The sequence below is a fragment of the Hibiscus syriacus genome, unplaced genomic scaffold (assembly GCF_006381635.1).
Source record: "Hibiscus syriacus cultivar Baekdansim isolate YM2019G1 unplaced genomic scaffold, ASM638163v2 tig00110435_pilon, whole genome shotgun sequence".
NCBI lineage: Eukaryota > Viridiplantae > Streptophyta > Magnoliopsida > Malvales > Malvaceae > Hibiscus > Hibiscus syriacus.
In genome coordinates this window covers 439,280-462,987 of record NW_024062736.1, presented here as the reverse complement: position 1 = coordinate 462,987, position 23,708 = coordinate 439,280, and the positions used below count along the sequence as shown (strand labels likewise).

The 23,708-nt window shown below is 34.0% G+C and overlaps 3 protein-coding genes and 2 pseudogenes across 3 annotated transcripts; 2 read left to right on the top strand and 3 right to left on the bottom strand.

Moving 5' to 3' along the window:
• The first annotated feature begins 808 nt into the window (after window positions 1–808).
• Window positions 809–3,932, top strand: LOC120125602 (annotated as a pseudogene).
• Window positions 3,933–9,223: 5,291 nt separating this feature from the next.
• LOC120125621 (protein SHORT-ROOT-like) lies at window positions 9,224–10,835 on the top strand. The gene has a single exon (XM_039144008.1). The coding sequence runs from the start codon at window positions 9,322–9,324 to the stop codon at window positions 10,699–10,701; it is 1,380 nt and encodes a 459-aa protein (XP_038999939.1). The 5' UTR covers window positions 9,224–9,321; the 3' UTR covers window positions 10,702–10,835.
• Window positions 10,836–11,788: 953 nt separating this feature from the next.
• Window positions 11,789–16,094, bottom strand: LOC120125676. The gene is made up of 4 exons (XM_039144045.1): window positions 15,819–16,094; window positions 15,662–15,716; window positions 14,540–15,125; window positions 11,789–12,897 (listed from the first exon to the last, which is right to left on the bottom strand). Exons 3-4 carry the CDS (start codon window positions 15,092–15,094, stop codon window positions 12,052–12,054), a joined length of 1,401 nt encoding a protein of 466 aa, XP_038999976.1. The 5' UTR covers window positions 15,095–15,125; window positions 15,662–15,716; window positions 15,819–16,094; the 3' UTR covers window positions 11,789–12,051.
• Window positions 16,095–18,361: 2,267 nt separating this feature from the next.
• On the bottom strand, window positions 18,362–19,337 carry LOC120125615 (cysteine-rich and transmembrane domain-containing protein WIH1-like). The gene is made up of 3 exons (XM_039144003.1): window positions 18,940–19,337; window positions 18,732–18,864; window positions 18,362–18,545 (listed from the first exon to the last, which is right to left on the bottom strand). The coding sequence occupies exons 1-3, from the start codon at window positions 18,989–18,991 to the stop codon at window positions 18,500–18,502; spliced, it is 231 nt and encodes a 76-aa protein (XP_038999934.1). The 5' UTR covers window positions 18,992–19,337; the 3' UTR covers window positions 18,362–18,499.
• Window positions 19,338–19,808: 471 nt separating this feature from the next.
• Window positions 19,809–23,049, bottom strand: LOC120125601 (annotated as a pseudogene).
• Window positions 23,050–23,708: the final 659 nt, after the last annotated feature.

Below are 23,708 nucleotides of genomic sequence, written 5' to 3'. Positions count from 1 at the left end.
GAACTTGAGTGCTTGTCTCTTCTTTTACCCATAACATGTTATTTTTAGGTTATTCTTATTCTCTATAAATTGTGAAGAATGCAACTTCTTCCGCTTTTCGAGTTATTTCCTGTTCTTTTATTAGTTTGAATATTTAGTGTCCTGCCAGACTAGAGTACACTTCCTCTTTGTTTAAATTTTGAGCTGAAAATCAGGAATTTGGAATTAGACTCCCAGTACTATTTGAAGGTTATGTCAAGACAACCTTCTCCATTACCATGAAGGTGGTGAAAGGGTAATAGGGGGAAGTGCACATAGTAATAAATCCTATGTTTGTTATACATTGAAATCATATCTTTGTGAGATCACTTTAACTAACTGAGAAATGGAATAAATGTTTGAAATTCTCTTTGGTTATAATGGAAATAAAGGTTATTCAGTCTTGTGTAATATCTAAACCTTGCTATAACAATCTGGGTCTTCTTACAACTGTTGTCATATTGATTATATCGTTGCATCTTGGCAAAAGTCTATGCAAAAACATTTTTCCTCTTTTTTTTTTTTGTAGCTGTGTTGGTATACTGATTTCTTTTCTTTTAGATTTTCTATTTTTTAAAATTAACTTTATTTGGATGTCTTTAGTCTTTGCATGTTTGGTTTACTTTGCATGCCTCGAGGGATATTAATTGTGTGTTACTCAATGCAGAGAGTATCATTGCCCTGTTCTGAACAAAGTTTTTACTGAGTACACACATAGTTGCTGTGAAGACTACAGGAAATGTGTTCTGTTATGAGTATATTTTATTGCTTATTTCAAGGCTTTCCTTGTATGTTAGGTGTGTTAAAGTACTATAGTTGTTCCTTTTTGTTCCTTTTGCAGGCAATTAAAGAACTAAATATCAAGACCAAAAATGGAAAGAGCTTCTTACTGACCTTTCACTAGGGACGATATATACAATTCAGGTCAACAGTAAATTGAATTTATATTCTGTTTATCTTTTCTGAAAACGTTATTTTTGTTTTTCCAGTTGCACATCATGATAAGATGTTTCTTGTTTTGCTGCTTATGTTTTGCAGAACCCTAATGCACTAGACAGTAAGGTTACCCTGGATTTTGATCATGTCAAAAACAGTTTGAAAGTTGATGATGAAGGTATCATATTTGTTGCTGTTTTAGCTGTAGTTACTAGTAGGATTTGCGATGTCTGCCCCTCCTGTTTTATGGCATTGATTTTCCTTAATCTTTGCAGAGCTAAGGAAAATGAGTTCAGATCCAACTTATAACATAAATGTTGCCGGAGATATCAAGCAGATGCTAGCTGAGCTTGGAACCGACAAAGCGAAGCAACTGCTCTACTTGGAGGTGGTGGCAGTAAGGCTCAAACTGAGAGAGCTGCTGCTCTTGCTGCCATTTTAGCTGCCAGATCTCGCATCAAAGAGGATTCTAAGGCAGATGCAAACGGGGAGAGTAAAAGCCAACCTGTGTTTAGTATTGTGGATGCTGCATCTGCTTCAGTACATGGAAGAAGTGCTGCAGCAGCAAAATCGGCATCAAGTGATAAAACGGCTGCTCGGATCGCCATGCACATGGCTGGAGAGAGGGCACCAGTGAATGCTAAGATGGTAATTCCTTGTTTCTTATCTTTTCTTTTGGGCATAACTACTTATCAAGGAGCTTCATTTCATCCTAAACTAGTTCCATAATTATCATTGTTTGAGTTTTTATCTCATTCTGTGTGTTAGAACTCTTTAGAGACCTTTTTTTAGTGTCAGTTTGTTGATTAGACTTTCTGGTAATAGTGATATGTGATACTTATGATTCTATAGTGAATCAATTGATAGCGGTAAGCTTATGTGAGAATTTGCATACTGATTATCTAGAAATTGGAAAATGATAATTCCTTGATGAAGATATTTGTGGATATTCTAAGTCATCATTTCAGATCAATGACGAGTTTTTACTTTGTAGAAAATGCCTCGAGATATCTCTATGCAATTTGAATCTTGGTCAGTGTTAACATTGGATTTTTTTATCAGGTGAAGAGTCGTTTTACAACTGGTGCTGCTTCAAGATCCTTTACTTCTACCAATTATGATCCAGTCACCAAAAATGAATTTGAGTATGTTAAAGTTGAAAAAAACCCTAAAAGAAAGGTTATATTCAGCTGCATACAACTCATGGTGATTTGAACATTGAGCTGCACTGTGATATTACTCCGAGGACGTGTGAGAATTTCATCACTCTTGTGAACGTGGCTATTACAATGGTGTGGCTTTCCATAGAAACATTCGGTATGGTGCTAATTGCTCAGTTCAAATTCTGTCTACTGTTTTTCATCACTTGGCTTGATATTTTTTACTCATGCTGATGAAGTTATACACTGGTTTCTAGGAATTTTATGATTCAGGTGGTGATCCAACTGGTACTGGGAGAGGAGGTGAATCTATATGGGGAAAGCCTTTTAATGATGAACTTAACTCTAAGTTGCTTCACTCTGGAAGAGGTGTTGTTAGTATGGCTAACAGTGGCCCTCACACAAATGGGTCGCAATTTTTCATCCTATACAAATCTGCAAATCATTTAAACTTCAAACATACTGTCTTTGGTGGAGTTGTTGGTGGTTTGACGTCACTATCAGCTATGGAGAAGGTTCCTGTGGATGACAATGACAAACCTCTGGTGAGTTTTGATGTTGAGTGTTATTGCCACAATTAGTGATTCTCAAGTTTTTATGTTTTTCATCAGCTTGGTTGATTGCTTCATTATATAAATGCAAGTTCTCCTTTTCCCCTTTTATAAATCGTTAGCCATTTAGCTCAATAATCTTACATTTTATTTTTCTTTTGCATAAAGAAATAATATTGAGGTTAAAACGAGTTTCTGTTTACAATAAATCTTGCATATCTGTTTGTGTGGTGTTTGCTGCTGCATCCCTTTAACCGTTTATGATTTACTACTGAAAACTGTTTGATAGGAAAAATCCTGAATTTTCAACTTATATTTAAGCATGTTATTGTTTAAAGGATTGGCTTCTAGGATAATTTATACTCCAAGACTATTTTTGAGTTTTCCTGTGTTGCTTGTGCAGGAGGAGATTAAAATAATTAGTGTTACAGTGTTTGTAAATCCATACTCAGAACCCGATGAAGAGGAAGAGGAAGAGCAAGAAAAGAGCAACGGTGAAAAGGCTGCAGAGGATGAAGATAATGTCAGTTCCCCCCTGGGGGGGTTCCAAGAATTTTTGATTTTAGTTTTTATTCAATTTATATTTTCTTCTTTATGACTGATTGTTTTGGGCCATTTCCTTTGAATTTTCAGGATAAGATTGGGTCTTGGTATAGCAATCCAGGTACAGGAATGACAGAAGCCGGAGCTGTTGGCGGTGGTGGTGTTGGGAAGTACTTAAAGGCTTGGAACTCCCATAGTGAGTCTGCTGCTGTTGATACCAATATAACAGCAATTTCTGTAACAAAGAAAAGGAAAACCGCTCGCGGAGAATTTAAAGATTTTTCTGCTTGGTAAACCGGTGAGGCTCTTTAATGCACCAATACTATCCTTTCAAATGATACAAAATGTGCTCTGGAGCTTGGAAGCAAGAGAAACTCAAAATTAGAGTTTGCAGTTTAACACTGCTCCGACCAAAACTGCAGAGAGATTCAATGACAGAAAATTCAGATTCAATTCTGGTGGGTTTGGTGAAATTATATTTTCAAGGTGGTGAAAAGAATGGAAAACCAGCTTTCATACTTTCTGTAATTTATCCTCTGTAAAATATTGTTGTGAGCTTTGAACTATGCCATTATTGGCCGTTAGTGTTAATGATTTTTTCTCTCTCTAGATTGCATGGATAAAAGGATATATATGTCATTCTTGCTTCATCATGAGGAGTGATGAGGTGAAATTGGAGGAAACTTTTTGAAAATAAGGAATGAAACTGCTACCATATTGGTGATATAATGCATTCATCCTAGCCAAGGTCCATATGACAATTCAGTATTGCAATTCCAAATCACTCCATGATCTTTTCTCACAGTTGAGCACGAAGAACAAGAGCAGACAATATGATTATATGATGGCAGCTGGTCTGAAAGTGGGGTCCCACCTGCTGTTAAATTAAGGACAAAACAGGAGTTTGATGATTCATTTAGTTGGGGAGATTTTTGGATGTTCCAGCTGACGTTATGTTCCTCAACATTAGTTCTGTGCTGTTCAAAGCTAAAAACACTTATGAGAATTAATTGCTAAAACTAGCAATTATGGACCACTTACCAAATGTCCACTTGTAACTTGGAAATCTTATTCTTAAACCTTGTCTACACTACAACTTGGTGTGATGTTTCAGAGTTTTCTAATTCTGGGACATAGTAAAAGAAACAGGAAATAAATCCTCAACTTTCGGTGTAGAGTGGGTTTTAAACAACATTGGAACCCAAGCAGCTACCCACCGACCACCACCACCCAAGTGTCGGTGAGTTGGGTCAACCTTTTAACCTTTGATGTCGTTTTCTCCATCGAATCACTTTTGCTTCACAACTTGATTAAAACTATATGCAGGAAAAAGAACAATGGAATAGTATACACTTTGAATTGAATCCCATTTGGTAAAAGTGAGAAACACCCATGCTTTTCCTTTTCCATTGTCCTTAAAGCATAATACCTCATTAATGAACAAGGATAAAGAAAAAGGACAATGTTTTAGAATCTCAAGTAGTAGCTGGATTTGATGAAGGCTTCTGAAGCTAAGCACTCTTGCATAGCATTCTGTGGTCACAATATTTAGGATTAAATCATATTATGACATTTCATCTACATTCTCCTACAAAACTTTCAAAACCAAACATATGTGAACAAATTTGGACCCACAAATCCATCAAACATCCACTACTGTAGGATTATTTTCGAAGCAAAAGAATTGAGTTTCGATGATTCATGACAAGTTGATCGGGCACAAAAGAGTGGGACCCTGGCATCTCCTAATCATCGTTGAAGAAAATCGAGGGAAAACACAATTCATGAGAATGTTTCTACAGCAATACAAGTGCATGATCAGTAGCCACCCATTGATTCAACGAAGATTATGTAAATCACTTACAAAGTTCGTACGTTGACTTTTAAGATTTTCTGCAAGCTAATATCCAAGGCATGATATACTGAAAATGGTGCATTAGTTTTTAGTCTTCAAATTTGTTTTCTTTATTTTTTTAAATTAAATAGTCTAAATTATTTAGATCTCACTCCACTCATAAATCGAAAGATAATGCACATTTGAACTTACGTCCTAAATTTTTCTGGATATAACATGTCCTCATAAATATTGTAATAACAATCATACAAATCGAGTTAAGAGTTATCACTATATTTTCTCAGTTAAATATTCAAACTTTTTTTAATTAGACATGAAATTTTATAAGTTTTTCAGTTTAATTCATGAAATTAATTTTTTAGTATTTTTATAGTATAATATTATAATATCATATCACGTTATAACATACAAATATTTTTTAAACTATTTAATAATAATATTATAATCTTAAAGTGTCACGTCATAAAAAAATTAAAAATTTTAATCAAACAACTAAATTGAAAATATTGTCAAATTTCAGACTAATATGAGCAAAAAAAATATAGACTAATTATTGCTTTGTTCTGTTTATAAACTATTTGATGAGCTTGACTAGGAAAAAAACTAATAATACAGAATATAATAATTTACAAAATTAGAGTACACTAAACTATATTAACTAACCATTTTAAAGAAAACTCATCAAAATATATAAATTAACAACTAAATAAAAAAATCAACCTAAATAACTCGAAAAATAATATATACAAACAAATATCATTTATCTACCATAAAAGATAAACATCACCAATATTAACATAAGAATGCATATCATAATGATATCATGTTTACCTATTAACTTTAGTACAACACAATCTCAATTTATATTATAATGATCATAATCGTCTCTTAATAAAATAGAATCAATTCAAGAGTCCAAAATATGAGTAAACTAGTAAAACAATCAAATAAACATTGACTGGAGAAACAATGTCAAATCTTATCCTCAAGAAAAAGAAGCATACCATAAGAATAAACAAAATCATTTACTATTTTTATATAAAAGCAAAAAAAAAATCATAATATAACTCAAATATACAAAATAAAAATAACAAAAATATGATAAAATTTTAAAGAAGATAAGAATATCAACGGTTAACATAAAAAGTATATTAAAAAGAATAAAAGAGAAACCAAGTAAAAAATAGGGCGAAAGAAGATTATTAGAATTTATATAAATAGTTATGAATTTAAAGAGTTAGTCGTATCACGTGTCCTCAAAGTATGATCCTCATTTTAAATTGGTCCATAAAATTTTAAATGCTCCAATTGCATTCCTAAACTATGATTATCATTTCAAATTAGTCCTTAAACTTTTAAATATTTCAATTTCATCCTTAAACTATGACCTTCATTCTAAATTAGTCCCCAAACTTTTTGAACATTCCAATTTCCTCCCAAACGATATGTATATACTAATCACATCCCTTGTTAATAAAATTGTTAAGCCGAGTAATATTATTATATTTTTGAAATAATAAATTTTTATAATCTGGGGTAAGTACAAGGTAGTATTTGTTCAAAGATAACTCTCAACCATTAGACATTGAACACTTGTACCCTTGGCATTCCTAGTGCTCGAACCCGGGACCTCTAGGAATAACAACAATTCCTTTACTATCGAGGTCACTGGGGTTTGTGCTGAAAAAAATAAAATTTAGGTACTATGGTTGAAACTAATTACATATTTGGATGCACTTGAGGATGAAATTGGAAGATTCAAAAGTTTAAGGATCAATTAGAAAGAGGGTTATAGTTTAGGGATGAAATTAGAATGTTCAAAAGTTTAAGGATTAATTTAGTGTGAGAATCATAGTGTGGGGATGTAATTAGAATATTTAAAAGCTTAAAGACTAATTTACAATGAGGGTTATACTTTAGGGATGTATGATGTAATTAACTCAAATTTAACATAAAATCACCAATATTAAAGAGGGTTATAGTTTAGGGATGAAATTAGAATGTTCAAAAGTTTAAGGATTAATTTAGAATGAGAGTCATAGTTTGGGGATAGAATTAGAATATTTAAAATTTAACATAATAGATATAAACAATTATCATATATCTACTATAAAGGATAAACATCACCAATATTAACATAAAGATGCATATTATAACGATATCATGTTGACCTATTAATTTTTAGTACAACACAATCTCAAATATTTTGATGAATGTAAACGTCTCTCAATAAAATAAAACAAATTCAAGAGTCCAAAACATAAATAAATTAGTAATATAATCAAATAAATATTGACCGAAGAGACAATATCAAATCTTATCATCAGAGAAAAAGAAGACATATATACTACGTGAATAAACAAAATCATTCACTATTTTTATATAAAAGCAAAAAAAATAAAAATAAAATTAAATATCATAATATAACTAAGATATATAAAATAAAAATATTAAAATTACGATAAAATTTTAAAGAAAGAGAGAGAAAATTCAACTGTCAACATAAAAAGTATGTTAAAAAGAATAAAAGAGAAACCACGTAAAAAATAGGAGGAATGACTAAGATTATTAGAATTTATATAAATAATTATGAATTTAAAGAGTTAATCGAATCACGTGTCCTCAATGTATGATCCTCATTTTAAATTGGCTCATAAGATTTTAAATGTTCCAATTTCATTCCTAAACTATGATTACCACTCCAAATTAATCCTTAAACTTTTGAATATTTCAATTTCATCCAAAACTTTTTGAACATTCCAATTGTCTCCCAAACAATATATATATACTAATCACATCCCCTGTTAATAAAATTGTTAAGCCGATTAATGTTATTATATGTTTGAAAAAAATTTAGGTACTATGGTTGAAACTAATTACATATTTGGGTGCATTTGAGGATGAAATTGGAAGATTCAAAAGTTTAAAGATCAATTTAGAAAGAAGGTCATAGTGTAGGGATGAAATTAGAATGTTCAAAAGTTCAAGGATTAATTTAGAATGAGAGTCATAGTTTGGGGATGGAATTAGAATATTTAAAAGCTTAAAAACTAATTTAAAATGAGGGTTATATTTTAGGGATGTATGATGTAACTAACTCAAATTTAAATAAAAAAAAAACATTTATTTGCACCTTTTAAAATCTATAATAATAATAATTTGAGATAAAATGTTAAATACATGAATATGTAATTGAATTGATCATCCCATGATTCATTGAAGGTGATGGTGGTGGGTGTAATGATGGTGATGCACACCATCAGCTTTACTCTCCAGTTATCACTCAGTAACCCGTATCCCACGCGTGCTCCCACTATCACCTACACCTATGAAATTAAAAATGCTAGTGTCACGTTTACCCAATTATCAGCAGTAATCCTATTCAATTACTTTATACTAATTAATTTGTGTTATGGTATGGTCCAACATTTTACAATCTTTTTCCCCATCAAAATATTGGAATCTCTTTTGTCAGACAGGAATTCCATCAGCCAGCTAATAGATGCTCCGATTTTCTCATCGATTACCCAAAAATAAATTATATTCCCAACTCCTTTATTCTTCCTTTTATTTCTCTTTAAACATTCCCCAATACCCACAATCCACCCAAAGCTTATTAAAATGAATTCTAGTGGAATAAACCCTGTGACCCACTTATAATGAGACGCGTATAACTTCTTTTTCACTGACTATTAGATTTTTATATTTCTATGTAAAATAAATGTAGTAGTTCATCAACTATATTAGTAGTAAAAAATATATTATTATATTTAGAAGTTTTGAGTTTGAGCAACTACGTTGATAAATTATGTTACGTTATCTATTGATTAAATATCTTACAATCATCTTATACTATTAAAAAAATATTAATCAAACTCCTAGACTATGTATTCCAAAATTCATAAATATTTGAACCGCCTTCCGATTTTAAGCTAATTTCAATCTTTGAAAGAACCCTAAACTATGTCTAAATTTATTCTCAAACAAGTCACCATAAAGAGAGTGAATATTTGTTAGAAGAAAATAATGGAAAATTTTTGTCGGGTATCTTTATAATACTTCATGTAAATATATTAATTAATAATAAATTAAAATATATTATTTAACTCCAAATGGCTATTTACTTTTTTTAATAAATTAAAATTTTATTTGTTTTAAAATAGTAAATTTGTGTTTACAATAGCTCTCTTGTTATTTGGTATTAGATGGTTTAGAATTTTCGGGTCTCCAACCATACGAAGAATGCTTCAACTTTTTCATGGATAAAGATGATTTCCCTTCGTCTTCTTCTAGACAGTACTATCCTTATCATTCCCATCCTTCTGCCACCTCAACAACCACCGACGCCGCCGGCACCACTACTACTCCCACTGGTAGACACCATGCCTTTGAAACTTCTGAATTCTCCACTTTCTCCCCTGCTCGTGACCTGAATAACTTCGATTTCTCCGGCAAGTGGGCTACCGATATCCTCCTGGAAACAGCAACCGCTATCGCCGATCGGAACAGCGAACGTTTCCAACAACTAATGTGGATGCTCAACGAGCTTAGCTCACCTTACGGTGACACCGACCAAAAGCTTGGTTCTTACTTTCTTCAAGCTTTGTTTAGCCGCATGACCGACTCCGGCGAGCGTTTCTATCGAACGTTAGCCTCAGCATCTGAGAAAACATGTTCTTTCGAGTCAACGAGGAAGATGGTATTGAAGTTCCAAGAGGTAAGTCCCTGGACTACTTTTGGTCACGTTGCTTGTAATGGTGCAATCATGGAAGCTTTCGAAAGTGAAAGCAAATTACATATAATTGATATAAGCAACACGTATTGCACCCAATGGCCTACTTTGCTTGAAGCACTAGCCACCCGCACAGATGAAACCCCACATTTGAGGCTAACCACGATCGTCGCGAGCAAAACCTGCAGCGCTTTAGGTTCTTCAGGAGCAGCAGGAGGAGGAGGAAGCTTAGCTGCAGTCGATGATATAATGAAAGAAATCGGAAGCCGAATGGAAAAGTTCGCCAGACTTATGGGAGTTCCTTTTAAGTTCAATGTAATACACCACGCCGGTGATATATGTGACTTAGATTTATCAAAACTTGATGTCAAAGAGAATGAAGCCTTAGCCATCAACTGTGTTGGGACGTTGCATTCGATCGGAGCCGTTGATAATCGTAGAGATATGATGATTTCTAATTTCAAGAAACTGCAGCCCAGAATAATCACCGTCGTCGAAGAAGAAGCTGATTTCGATGTTGGGGTTGATGGGTTGGACTTCGTTAAGGGTTTCCAAGAATGTTTAAGGTGGTTTAGGGTTTATTTCGAAGCCTTGGACGAGAGCTTTCCTAAAACAAGCAATGAAAGGTTGATGCTGGAACGAGCCGCTGGGCGAGCCATAGTTGAGTTGGTGGCTTGCTCGCCGTCCCAGTCCATAGAGAGACGCGAACCGGCGGCGCGGTGGTCAAGACGGTTCCGTGGAAGTGGGTTTGGCCCCGCGGTTTTGAGTGATGAAGTGTGTGATGATGTACGCGCCTTGTTGAGAAGGTATAAAGAAGGTTGGTCAATGGCACAATGTTCCGACGCCGGAATATTCTTGTCTTGGAAAGATCAGCCGGTGGTTTGGGCCAGTGCATGGCGGCCTTGACCACGGCGGTAGGCTTCTTCTTATTCTTCATCTTTTTTTTTTCTTTTTTGCATGGGAGGATATAGAAGTAGCCAACTTAATTAGCCAAAATCGATTTGTATAATTTTATTTTAATAAATTGAACTGGATAAACATTCTGAAAGGGTTAGTGGTTCGGTTAGCCGAATGAAGATTATATTTTTGAGTTAAATTATTATATTTCAAACTCTTATTTTCATAATTTTAATACATATACCTTAAATAAATGTAGATCCAAAAATGAAATGGGGTTGGTAATTATTAAGGAAATTAGATAATATAATACATGTGTTAGACTCATAATTGGCATTCGGAGATTTAGTGGATATATATACTTATATTATTTGTAAATTATATAAAAAAATTCTTTAAAGTTTTAAGAATGCATGGATACAAATATTATTTTAATTTTTAATCCCTCTTTTTATTTATTTTTATTTGTGAAGGGAGAAGCTTTCGTTCTGCCTTTGACATAAAAACATGCTTTCATTCCTTTTTGGCCCACATACAAAAGGAAAGAAAAATAAACCCTTAAATTTGTATAATGGGAACTTTTTAGGGGTTTACATCTAAAACTACCTCACTCCTCACACTTACAACACATCATATTATATATATATATATATATATATAGAGAGAGAGAGAGAGAGGATAAATACAAAGTAGTATTATAAATATAATATATCTAACTATACTTTTGGTATCAAATGATTATTTTAATAAAATATATTATATCACACTCACAATATAGATATTAAATATTATATTACTTTTTAATAGTATAATGGACATTCAAGTTAGGTTGGACCCAACTTGAGCCGGATATGGATTTTGAAAGAAATCTAGGCCGTAGCCCAATCCATTACACTTTTACATCATTCTGTGACGAGAAAAATGCCGTGGCACTAAAAACTTAAGGAAATGAGGAAGAATAAAATAAAATAAAAATCAAAGAGTTAAAAAATTTAAAAATATATATTAAAAATATTAAGTATTTGGTTAATAAAATTTTCATCCTCCATACCATACAAAATTTAAGTGAAGGAAATATTTAGGGGAAGGCTTCTCCAAGTCTCAACCATAAAAGTATATTTCTGTGTCAATCTAGAATCCTCAAAAGCTAATCTTACTCGAGTACATGAACTTCGAATGTTCCATGGCAGTGCAAGAGATCAAACATGTACATCAAATTATTGCAGTGTGTGATGTAGGAAAAGGCTTCGCAAATCGTAGCGAAAACCATGTGATGTGGTGAAAAGAATAGGCGAACAGCCTTGATATACAATACACTAAAACCATATATTTGGAAAGAAGAAAAATGAGAAATCAATCCTACACTCTCCAACTCGAGGGAAGTCTCCACTTCCGATGCCAATATATGGACACTCTCGGCCATAGTGGAAATCCGAAATTGAACTCAAAAGGTCGATCAGCGGGGCCACCAACTATTAAGGGTAGCCATACATATCTCGAGTCACCTAAGTCGGCTGGATTCCACCGGTCTGCCATGAAAATATATGAACCTGGAATCCCAGGCAAGGAAATCACAAATGTACTCTGAGCGAAAAATGTTGCAAGTCGAAAAATTTTGTTCCCTCCAATGCATGGGTTTCCCATTGTCTCCCATGGTCCCATGATCGAGTCAGCTGCATGAGCGAGTGCTTCATTCGGTGCCCATCCAGTGCAACCTGAGGTGATCATGTAATAAGTCCCCCTGTACTTGAACAGAGCGGGGGCTTCCCGGTGCTGCCCGACCAGAATCCTTCGCATTTCAGGCTTCACATCTAAATAATCTTTGGTTAGTGGTCCAATGTGAAGCTCACTGTTGTCTTCGGATGAATAAACTAGATATGCTACTCCATCATCATCTTTGAAGATGGTCATGTCCCTACTCTCGTATCCATGGGGCCTTTGGCTACCGAGATAATCAAAAGGACCTGTCGGGTAATCGCTAACAGCAACACCAACAGCTGCTTTAGTATAGTTGACATCGTCAATATGCATCCACATTACATACTTTCCCGTGTTGTCATTGTAAATAACTTTTGGCCGCTCCAACACATTGGACTTGTGTAGATCGTGAGTTTCATTCGTCTCTTCTGCAGTTAACACAATGCCCTCATTTTTCCACGTCCATAAATCCTTGGAAGAATAGCAACCAACTCCAATAATGTCAACCTGATTACAAAGTAACCAAAAATTCAATAAAAACTTTCAACTAAAAAAAATAATGTGTAAATATAGGTGCCGGAAGTCATCTGATGGGCATTCAAGTGGAAGAAGTTCAGAGTGGGAGAAGATTCTACAGAGAATGAATTGTATTCTCTCTTTCACCTACTCAAGACTCAATCCCTTGGGGAAGCTAGGAAAAATATAATATTTAATATAATCTCTCCGGTGTCAATCACAAATTCTAATCTTAAACGAGCTTTACAATTTTATGTATTTTGGTCACATGTCATCAAAGGTATTACACTTTTAGGTAGCAACAGAAGTTGAATAAGTGTACAGACACGAGGAAGGAGCTTCGTTGCTTCCAAGGTAAATAGGAAGGATAGAAGACCATGCTATCAAGTATTTCATTGGGATAAAAGCATTAATACTCCACATGATTACACCTTTGTAACCATCTCGTCATACACTCAAACCTTAAGAATTCAGAAATTACATGATGGGTTTGTTCTAGTATCTCAAGCATCATGCAACTCTCAAAGAGAGTGATAGAGATAACAATTTCCATTAGCTCAGAACTTACAAAGGTACTTAACTTTCCACAAACCAAACTAACCTGGGCAGCCTAAACTCTTAACTAGTTCAACTAACAATTGTGCAAGGATCTTCTATTATACAGGCATCTTCTATTAGGCTAAGAATTGGGCTTCTCCATCCCTAAACAAGTAAATCTTTGAGGTGAAAATAAGCTTCTCTACATTGAAATCGTTGTTGCATTCCATAACACCAAAGTGAGGATAATACAAGTATTAGAACATGAAGATTCAAAATGGAGGATTTGGCAAAGTACCCACAAAATGTCTCATTAGAGTCCATCGTATTTTGCATTTAGTTTCTTTCATTTTATACAGAAAATATGGGATGTCTATTGCAAGATACCTGCAAGTATGAAACAGTACCCCAAATACAATAATAGGAAGGCATATCATTCATAAAAAACAGAGTTCAAACTACTGGCATTAGGTAAGTTCCTCATATAGGAGTTTGGTACTTCTTAGACAGACTTTATATATAAGTCACTACCAGGCCAAGAAACACTCAACACTTTAGAAGGGCCTATTAGTGAATTTGCAAATTTTAGCAATGAGGCATGGATGCCTAGACTCCTCATTTCACGCTTTTATCTCTATATATGTGATCCTCAACCCTTGTTTCGGAGTTCTTCAACTAGATCTATCTAATCTTTCTCTAACCCTTAAAACCCTTAGTCCTCATATTTCCTCGGTGACAGAGAATCCAGAAGCCATAAACCTACAGCTTTTCCACTGCTCACATCCTAAAGCCCTTTCCTCCAGACAAATATATACATTAAAACCCCTAATTTATTTAAACTTTAACTCATAAAAGCCACAAGTCACATTTCTCGAATCTGTCCAACGTCAGAAAAATAACAAACCAGCATTAGCTCCTCAGTTGTAAACCAAATTAAGCAAAGAATAGTACTACGGTAGTTTAAGCAATAACCTTAGCTCAGGAAGAATACAGGTTGTTCAAGGATATCGACAACTCAGTCAATGAAGAATGACCAATGCCATATTTGCAAAGCTGTAGTTCTAAGTAGATTATGTACTTAAATTCATAAACTTACTCGTGCTGCACCCTTTTTATAAGCATGGTAGGTTGGTCCATCTTTGTACTCTCCATACCAATAGTATGTACTGGATCTTTCATCGTATAACATGCCACCTCCGTGAGCTTGAATAGGATTTCCATCAGTATCCAACCAAATTCTCCCCGGATAATAGTAGTTGCTATCATTTCCTGCATCCTTTAGTGGATTAATAGAGGTTTTCATATCTGGAAAAAATACATGCCGAATCTGAGAATTCTCGTCAAGAAATTCATCAACCAGAGTGGTTGTTCTCTTGGGTCTCCGTTTAGCCGCACGTGGGGATCGTTTTCCCCTAGGAGGGGGAATTTGAATATTCTCCTCCTCCACCTGTTCAAGTTCCCGTACTAATGGATGACTACTCATATGTAATTTAAAATCTCCGCTGACTTCATTTCTGCGGCTAACAAGAGAGCAGAATTGAAGCATAAGAAGAAACCCAACCAAGCTCCAAACAACAGCAGAAATTGAACATCTGCTCCCTACATTACACGGGAAAGCTGTTGGTTTCCTGTATTTGTTCCTCACCCTCATATTCTCTTCCTTCTCTATGTCCAAGATAATTCTGAAATTAAGAAAATGAAAACCTATAAAGATCCAATAAAAATCGGACAAGTTATGAGCCACAATCATTCTAATCTACTCTATCTCTCAATTTCATTAAAAGTTAAGCACTACAACAAACTCCATCCATAGGACTATTGACCGGCTAGACTTAGATTGAGAATCAATAGCAACCAAGTCCAGAACATAGTCAATATGCAGACTTTCATGATTACCAAAGGCGATTATCAACTCCAAATCAGAAAAACTTAGAAGAACAATATGTATAATTGACTTAAGTTTAATATGTACTTATACATTAAATTCAACGCAACCTTTTCGTAATCAAATCAAGTATACACAAACAACAAATGAAAGTTGAGTATCAATGCATACAAACCTATTTACATCGTTATTATCGCCTAAGAAATCATCAAACTTTCAAGTTATCAACTTTACAGTACAAAACTTTCCCATATATCAGATCCACAGACCATACAACAAAAATGAACTTAACAGAAAAGAATTAATACCCAGAAAGGAGGGAAATAAACTAACCTGAGAAAACTCTTAAGAAAATTCAGAGTCCGAGTGCATCTCTGCTTTACCCTTTCTTTAAAGTTCCAAACAAAAAATCAAGCAGATGATAGTCTGATTAGAGCAGGAAAAAAGAAAAGAAAAAAACACAAAGTGGAACAGTCTCCAACAACCTTACCAAAGACTCAGAGAGATGGAAAAGTGTAAAAGGAGTAAAATTTGACAAGAAGAACAAGACACAGTGTGGAGAAGTAGGGTAGTTGACGTCTGGTTTGTTTAAAATAAGATCTAAAGAAGGTTTCTTCGAAGAAGATGACTGCGACTTTCGAACAAAGATTTGTTTTTCCCTTTTTCCCCCCCTATTTTTCTCTCGATCAGCTCCATCTATGTTTTAGAAATCTCTTGTTCTTTTGTTCATATCTCTTCGGTGCCGAGTTTTGGAAAATGGACATAAAATGCGAATGGACTGTGATTTGTCTATCTATTTTCCTTGTGTCTTTGCTTCTACAGCATTCAGATCATACGTTATAGATTTTTTTTAATGGTGCAATGTTTATGTAATCATAACTTTATCTTATCTAGATCTCTTGAGGTAAAAATTATAAGATAATAATATCTTTTATCATTTTATAAAATAATTAAATAGTAACTTTTTAACCATTTATGTGAAACATAATTTTTTATTCTAAATTCTAATATAATTATTATTTAATACATGATAAATAATAAAATAATTTATGTGAAATTATTTTTACCATTGATAATGCATAAGTAATAACCTAACATAATATCTTTATAAATGATTTATACTTATTAACAAATTATTGATTGAATGATTAATAATTTGAGTTGGAATAAGATATAAGCAAGTAAGCATCAAATTCTGAATTCTTAGTTGTCACCGGACCAAAAAGCGTCCTTCTTAAAGACTTATTTATATCCAAGTAAACTCAAAATGTACATGATTTGATTTATTATTATCAATATATGATTATTATAGTTATGCAGTCTTCGTAATTATTCAGTAATATAATGTTAAAATTCTGACTACTCCTTTAATTAAAAAGTAATATATTTAAATTCATAACCTCTTAAATATTGTAATATAAAATATATGAATCGAGTTAAAATAATGATAATAATAGTATCTGTTGATATATGATTGTTAGGATGGCGAGCATCGAATGGGATTTCGACAGTTAAATACATTGATGAATTAGAGGTGCCTGTCTAACCATGACCACCGCTACGGGAAGACAACATTAAGCTTCCTTTGAAAATAAATTAAATGACTTGAGTGGTACGTCGAATTGTACACCACTTGGCAGGCACTTGGCAGCCTAAAACGACTCCAGAATATGCCATTTGTACTTTAGTTGACCAAATTTTAGCACCAAACCATTGGCTTTATTACTACATGCATTGCTCCCATCTCAACCTTAATTACTTTTAAATTAAGTTAATTCATAAATTTAAATTCTTGACATGTATTCTTTTATTTGTATTTTTCTTTGTAATATGATGTAATAAGCAATCACTTTATAGATTATATAAATTTTAATTTATATAAGCGTGTCTATTTTAATATCATATGTCATATGAGTTTGGATGATCCATCTAAAACTATTATGAATGAGAATGCAGTATAAAGCTATGCAAATAGCTCTTACCTTTGCCATCTTCACTTGAACCCATTACGGCTCCTCGGCAAATCCTTTACTCAGCAATGTCTCCAATGATTGCATCCCCACGTTATCGCATCACCGTAGGAAGTTCGGCCTCGCCCAGTCCCTCCCATTGGCACCCACATACCTTACCATGTCTTCCCAAAATCCGTCCTGAAATTCGATTGCAAAGTTGTTTACATTTGCAGGGAGCCAAAGGAAGCTTTCGTTTCGCTCTGCCATTTTCTACTCCCAACAAAGATGATTTCATTTCCCTGAAGGAAGCTTTCGATGTGTTTTGTCATGGCAAATGCTTTGGGGTTTTGGAAAGCAAGTCAGGAGAAGTCAGACAAGGTCTTGTTCCTCAAATATGCAGTTTTGATGGAAGATTCAGAGCTGTACATGAATAAATTGACCGAGTTTATGGGATACTTCTTTTTCATAGAGGAAGAACAAGCGGAAAAAGTACAAGAAATAATGTTAACCGATAAAGGTTTTTTTTTTCTTGAAAAAAAAATATATCAATAAGATTAACGACAAAGATCTGTTAATGCTAAGTTAATAGACTGATCCACGCGTGAGACAATAATTGGTGGGGCATCACACCAAGAAGGGGTAGAGAAATTATATTCGTTAACTATATGCATATTAAGTATACTGGGTGTTAAGCATGATATTAGGATTCAAATTCAAGCGACTTTTTACTTTGGATATTTGTAAAAATAACTTAAATGATGCGTTATTAATATCGTAAACTTTAGAAATCAATTAAGACATCAAATCAAATGTTCGGAGTCAATTTTAAGTAATTTTTTTAGATTAAAATTATATTTTACAAATTTTGATATCGATATTATAAAGATACTTTTTAAAATGAAATTAATTTCTAAGATATTTATTTTTGAAATATTGATATTGTCCATTCAATATTAACACTATAGGCTGTTAATTATTATTATTATTATTTTTGCTCTAGGCTGTTGATTAAAACGAAATAAGTTGGGGAATCTGATATGGCCATGCAAGACTTTTAATCTTCGTGATGAACAAAAAGGTATAAAGTAATAATGGCTGCTAATTAAACCCTGTAAAGGATATATGATAAATCTCCATTGTTATACATGGACGAATAAACAGAAAAACTAAATAATTTCCCTTCATTATAACAATACACCAAATGCTGATCACTTCCTTCTCAAAAGCATGCATCCAAAAGGCAACAACAGCAGAGTGCTGCTAAGCTGCAGGAGAAACAATATTCATGTGAATTACGCATTTCCAACAATTAAGAAATTACTTCTTCACGAAACTAATCAATGTTGTATAGGCTGGTTAAAAAGATAGACTTCCAAGCAAAGGATTTGTTTTGATCATAGACAAACTCAGCCTTCACGAACATATAATCAATAGGAGAGCAGAAGATTTACCATCCTTCAAGGAAGCTGGTTTCCTTCTGCTGCTGTCTTGGCGGAGCTGCGGCGTACTGTGGTGGCGGGTAGGGGTAAGGTTCAACCGGATACCCTGGCGCCGGCGGTGGATATGCATCTTTTGGAGGATACCCTGCAAAAAAACCCACATTAAATCATTAACAAAAAGAATCCCATAAAATCAAAATCAAGAGTTTAAAACAAATACCTTGAGGAGGAGGAGCACCAACAGGAGGTTGCTGTTGATTGTAATGACTCATCCTTTTACTTTCTTCTCCTTAAAAAGTCTTTCGTTTTTCAAACAGGTTTCTGGGGTTTGAAGAAAAAGTATATTTTGATCAATACAGGAAAACAAACTCTGGGTTTCCAGAGAATCAGAGGACGGATTTATATAGGCAACAAAACAAGTCGGTAAAAACAGGGTAAAGGTTAAGGAAGCTTGGAAGAAGTTTCATTGGGTGCTAAACCGACACTACACTCTTCAAAATTCCCAGATTTTAAAGATAAACCACCGCGTAAAGGGGAGGGAATAAGAATGTAATAAAAGTTTAACGTGTGGTTGAAGGTGTAGATTCCAGTTTCACCTACAAACTTGTTTTATTCCATATTCTTTTGCTGTACAGCAGACCAGAGTGCCTTTCCATTCAGTTAATCACAACGCATTATTGATTACTGTCCGAATAATATGCATTTCACATCAGCAGACATCCATTAATTCGATTCTACCTATTGAATTATTTGATGTGAAAATGTACTTTTTTCAACTGTATATTTTGTTTTGTTTTTATTATCACAGAAACAGAATAGAAATTTAGATAATGGGAAGTATAGTTATGAAATGCCAGACACATTTTAAATTCTAAAGGTGTAAATATCAAAATATACAAGTTCAGGAAACAATAACGGTAATAAGGATTCCCTATCTAATGAATTCAGAGACAACAGTGGCACCATTGTCAGTCATTCCCAAACCTCGCCAATTAAACAATAAAATGGCGAACGTAATGTTAGTTATGAATTTCCCACCATCTTTCAATTGCAATGCCTTCAATCTACAATCAACAATTAACTACTTTTCTACGACCAAAGAAACCAACGACGAGGTCTCGCAGAAGCAGTGCCCGAACTACTTTTGGGTGTCACAGTGATCCTCTCGTCATTGGCGGCTGCCCATTTACTGAAATCGGGCAAAGAAACAAGTTCTTCGACAGCCTTTTTGGTGGAGTCTCTGGTGAACTTCTCCCACCCACCTTTAGAAAAATTTCTCCTCTCTGGAGTGTTGTGAATGATGGATGGGAAAGAGTCCGTATCCGACAGCCGATTTGAATGTCTTGGTAGTTCCTGAAGTAGTGGACATAAAAAACACTTGTTTTCTTACATGATCAACCCACAAAAGACTGAACTTTTCTTAGGTTATATATATAAAATGATCAAAATTACCGTGCAAACCTTGTAGAGTAGTATTGCATGAAGCCAGATGAAATGGATTAGACCGTTGCTCAAGGAAATTAGAGTATTCAGGGCTGTCGTACTTATATTCATCATGAGAATCTTGATTAGGTGATAAATCAGGAATTTGAGTGTTTCTTCCAATGGCTTTGGCTAGCTTGAACAACTTCCTGCAGAAGTAATCCACATACTGTTATGTACTGAGATCTAACAGCAACAAAAAAGGAACAAAACAGAGGACGAAACCCAATCAAAAGCTTCTTCTGATGGAATGACAGAGCTGGCCCTGTTAACAAGAAAAACATACTTGCACACATGATGCAGGAATTTCAACCGAGTGACTTTACGCAATATGGATGAGAGAATTAACCCAGATAAAAATGCCTATGCAGCAAGGAGGGGATCCATAGAACTCTGCAAACATAGAATAAATTACAAGTCTAACAAATAATGAACAATAATTAACCACTGGTTTGGGGATACTTCCATGAATTTGAGAATAGTACAGAGATACAATAAGAGGTACAACCTGAAGCATCATGATAGCAGCCACTATTCGGATGGAACAAGCAACGAAGTAAGATGTGCTTATGTCAATTGATCCATCTTCTGTCAGGACAAGTTTGCGTACAACCCAGAAACCCAACCAAGCTCCAGCCAGAACAAGAAAACCCAGAAGAAATATAGCCAACTGAAATTTGAACATAAAAGGCAGTTTGGTGTATTATCAGGAAATATTTGCAAAGCTTATCACCAGCTACCACATCCAATGATACAAGTTTAAATCACTGAACCTTAAATACTACATATCAGACATGTAAAATTTAGCTCCAACAAATTATAATTCATAAGTTAAAATGAATCAAAATAATAGTAATAATAATGCCATATTCAACATTGAATCAAGAGAAGTATAAACATAAACTCTAGTCTAAAGATGAAGAAATCAGAAAACTGCAAAATAAAGTTACAAATCCGAGGCAATTTTCAAATCAAGTATTAGTTCCATTTTTTTTTTGCATTTTTTGCATTTTTTGGAGTAAAAAATAACACCTGGATTATTTTGCTACTTTTGATTTACCATTTCATTTTACATAATAATAACATATGAATTCAATTTGACAGCTAAAATCAACAGATACGTTAAGTCAGCTACCAAGTTCCATCATTCATGCTCATCTAAAATGAACAATGTGTTCGATAACAATAATGATTAATAGTTGAAACATACTAGAGGTTATGCTCTGCATCATAAAGACATATGGAGCAAGTTAACAACAATATTTGTAGAAAACTTACATACAGGATTATACATGTCTTCAGTGATTCCCAGTTCTAAAAGTACTGACTGCAGCAATCGTGGTATATAGCGGAGAAGAAAAAATCCCAATCCAAGCTAAAACAATGACAAAAACCATATGTGAGAAGAATCAAAAGAGAACATAGGCATACATATTGATGCAAGCGTATGGAAATAAACCCACCATAGATGATATAAACAATAGCCAGTGAGTTCTTCCGACCAGTTGGGAGAAGCTTCATTCCCTATCAAACATAAGAATATTAATCATATCATATATTAAAGCACAACAGACAACCGTGAGTGCAAATTGAGGAAATTTCAGGTATTCATCAACCAAATTATTTACCTGAAACAGGACCATCAATACCACAAGGATGACCCCAATCGCCATTGCGCTGCTGTAGTAAAATACTAAAGACTTGCTTAGGGTATATGCCACACTCCACAACAAAATGCCCGTTATTAAAAAGATTATACGATATGGGAAAAATTATGCCAAAAAGAAGAAGAAAAATGAAGAAATGGTAAATGAACAAAGGAACAGGGTAGATAAACAAGTTCCAATTGCCAATACATAGAGCAACAAGGGTAGAAGGATCACAAACTTACCTTCTTCAATAGACACTTCAAGGGTTTGCGTTGATGAACTAGTCATCCTTATATCTAAGAGCTTGTGATTGAAAGGAGACATTGGTTTAGCCCATAAACCGTTTGAAACCTTCTCCCACTTGCCCTGAGGGCACATCCCTATCCCAAGTGAAGCATTCCTACAAAACTAAAATATCAGTCTTATGCCAAAATTGCTTTACAATCCGAAATAAGGTTTATGTTAGTATTCAGCCAAAATCTCTGAATTCAACAAAGTATTCATATGAAACCGCTTACCTATGGCAGCAAACTTCAACACTAGGTCTGCGTAGGTTGGAATTCCCTTGTGAAACCTTCAACTTGAATGAATGAGCAAATTTCCTGAGATTCCTAAACCTAGACAAACCATCAATGTAAATTCTTTCACAAACAACTTTAGTTCCGGGCTTTAAACCAGGGGACTTTTCCACTTGTATGCCAGGAATTAACTGCAATGTCTTATTAAACTCTCCAACAGCTGCAAAAATAAGCGAACAACAAAAAAAAATCAAAATTTAAGAATTTTCCGCTATTAAGACATTATTACGAGCAATTGAAATAAATATGAAAATCATAGAAACCCAACTAGCTAAACTGACAAGAAATTTAAACTTTTTATTCATTGTTCCCTTAATTCGATCAAATTATTATTATTTAACCACTAAAAGTGAAAAGAAAACCCTAATTCATAGAATTTAGAGCGTTAACATAAAAAGGAAAAGGAAAAAAAAGTAAGAAAAAGAAGGGAGAGAGCACCCAAAGAAGGCTTGTCGGCAGATGCGAGGGTGGAAAAACTTGGAACAACGACGAAGATAAGGTAGAGAAGCAAAGCGGAGGTCCGGTCCAGTTTCCCGGTACCCATTGTTGAGCCGGGAGTTGAGAGATTGAGGAAAGCATAGGCACAGATTTGGAAAAAAAAACCCATTGCTGGTGGAAGAAGATCAACCCGTCTTCTAATGGCGGTTAAATTTTGGGCTTATGCTGGGCTCACCATCAGCCAATACGTCCAATCTTCAACAACAAAACGAAAAGGATAAATTAAATTAGAGCCCAACAAATATAAATTAATCAAGGTGTTTTTAGTAGGCTTTATTAACAAATTACCTTATAAATTAGAATTTCTTTTTAATTTGGTACTTAAAGGTTTTTTTCCTCAAAATATTACATCTATTTTTTTTACCCAAGCTAGCACTTTTGTCATTATATATCCTGATGCGGGAAATGAGAGTTTTTTAGTTTTTTTTTAATTAAGTTTGTGAAGATTGGCTTTTTTATGATATATTTTCATTCTTTATGTAATATTAAAAGCAACAATTTAGAGCGTGTTGTTATATTAAAATTAAAACTATTTATTCATGCACACATTAATTTTTTTGGCGATCCTTTTAGGGGTTGTTTTTATTTTGAAACTAAAATGGATTTTTATTGGAAGTTATGATTTTGGTTTTCATATTAAATAAAATGGAAATGAATATTGCGTTGCGTGATTTTGGAATGAGAGATATTATTGGGTTGTCGGAAATCAAAAAATAACTTCCAAACGAATTAAGAAGCGCCCATTAAAATTAACTCCTTAAATCTCAATTCTACAAAATAAA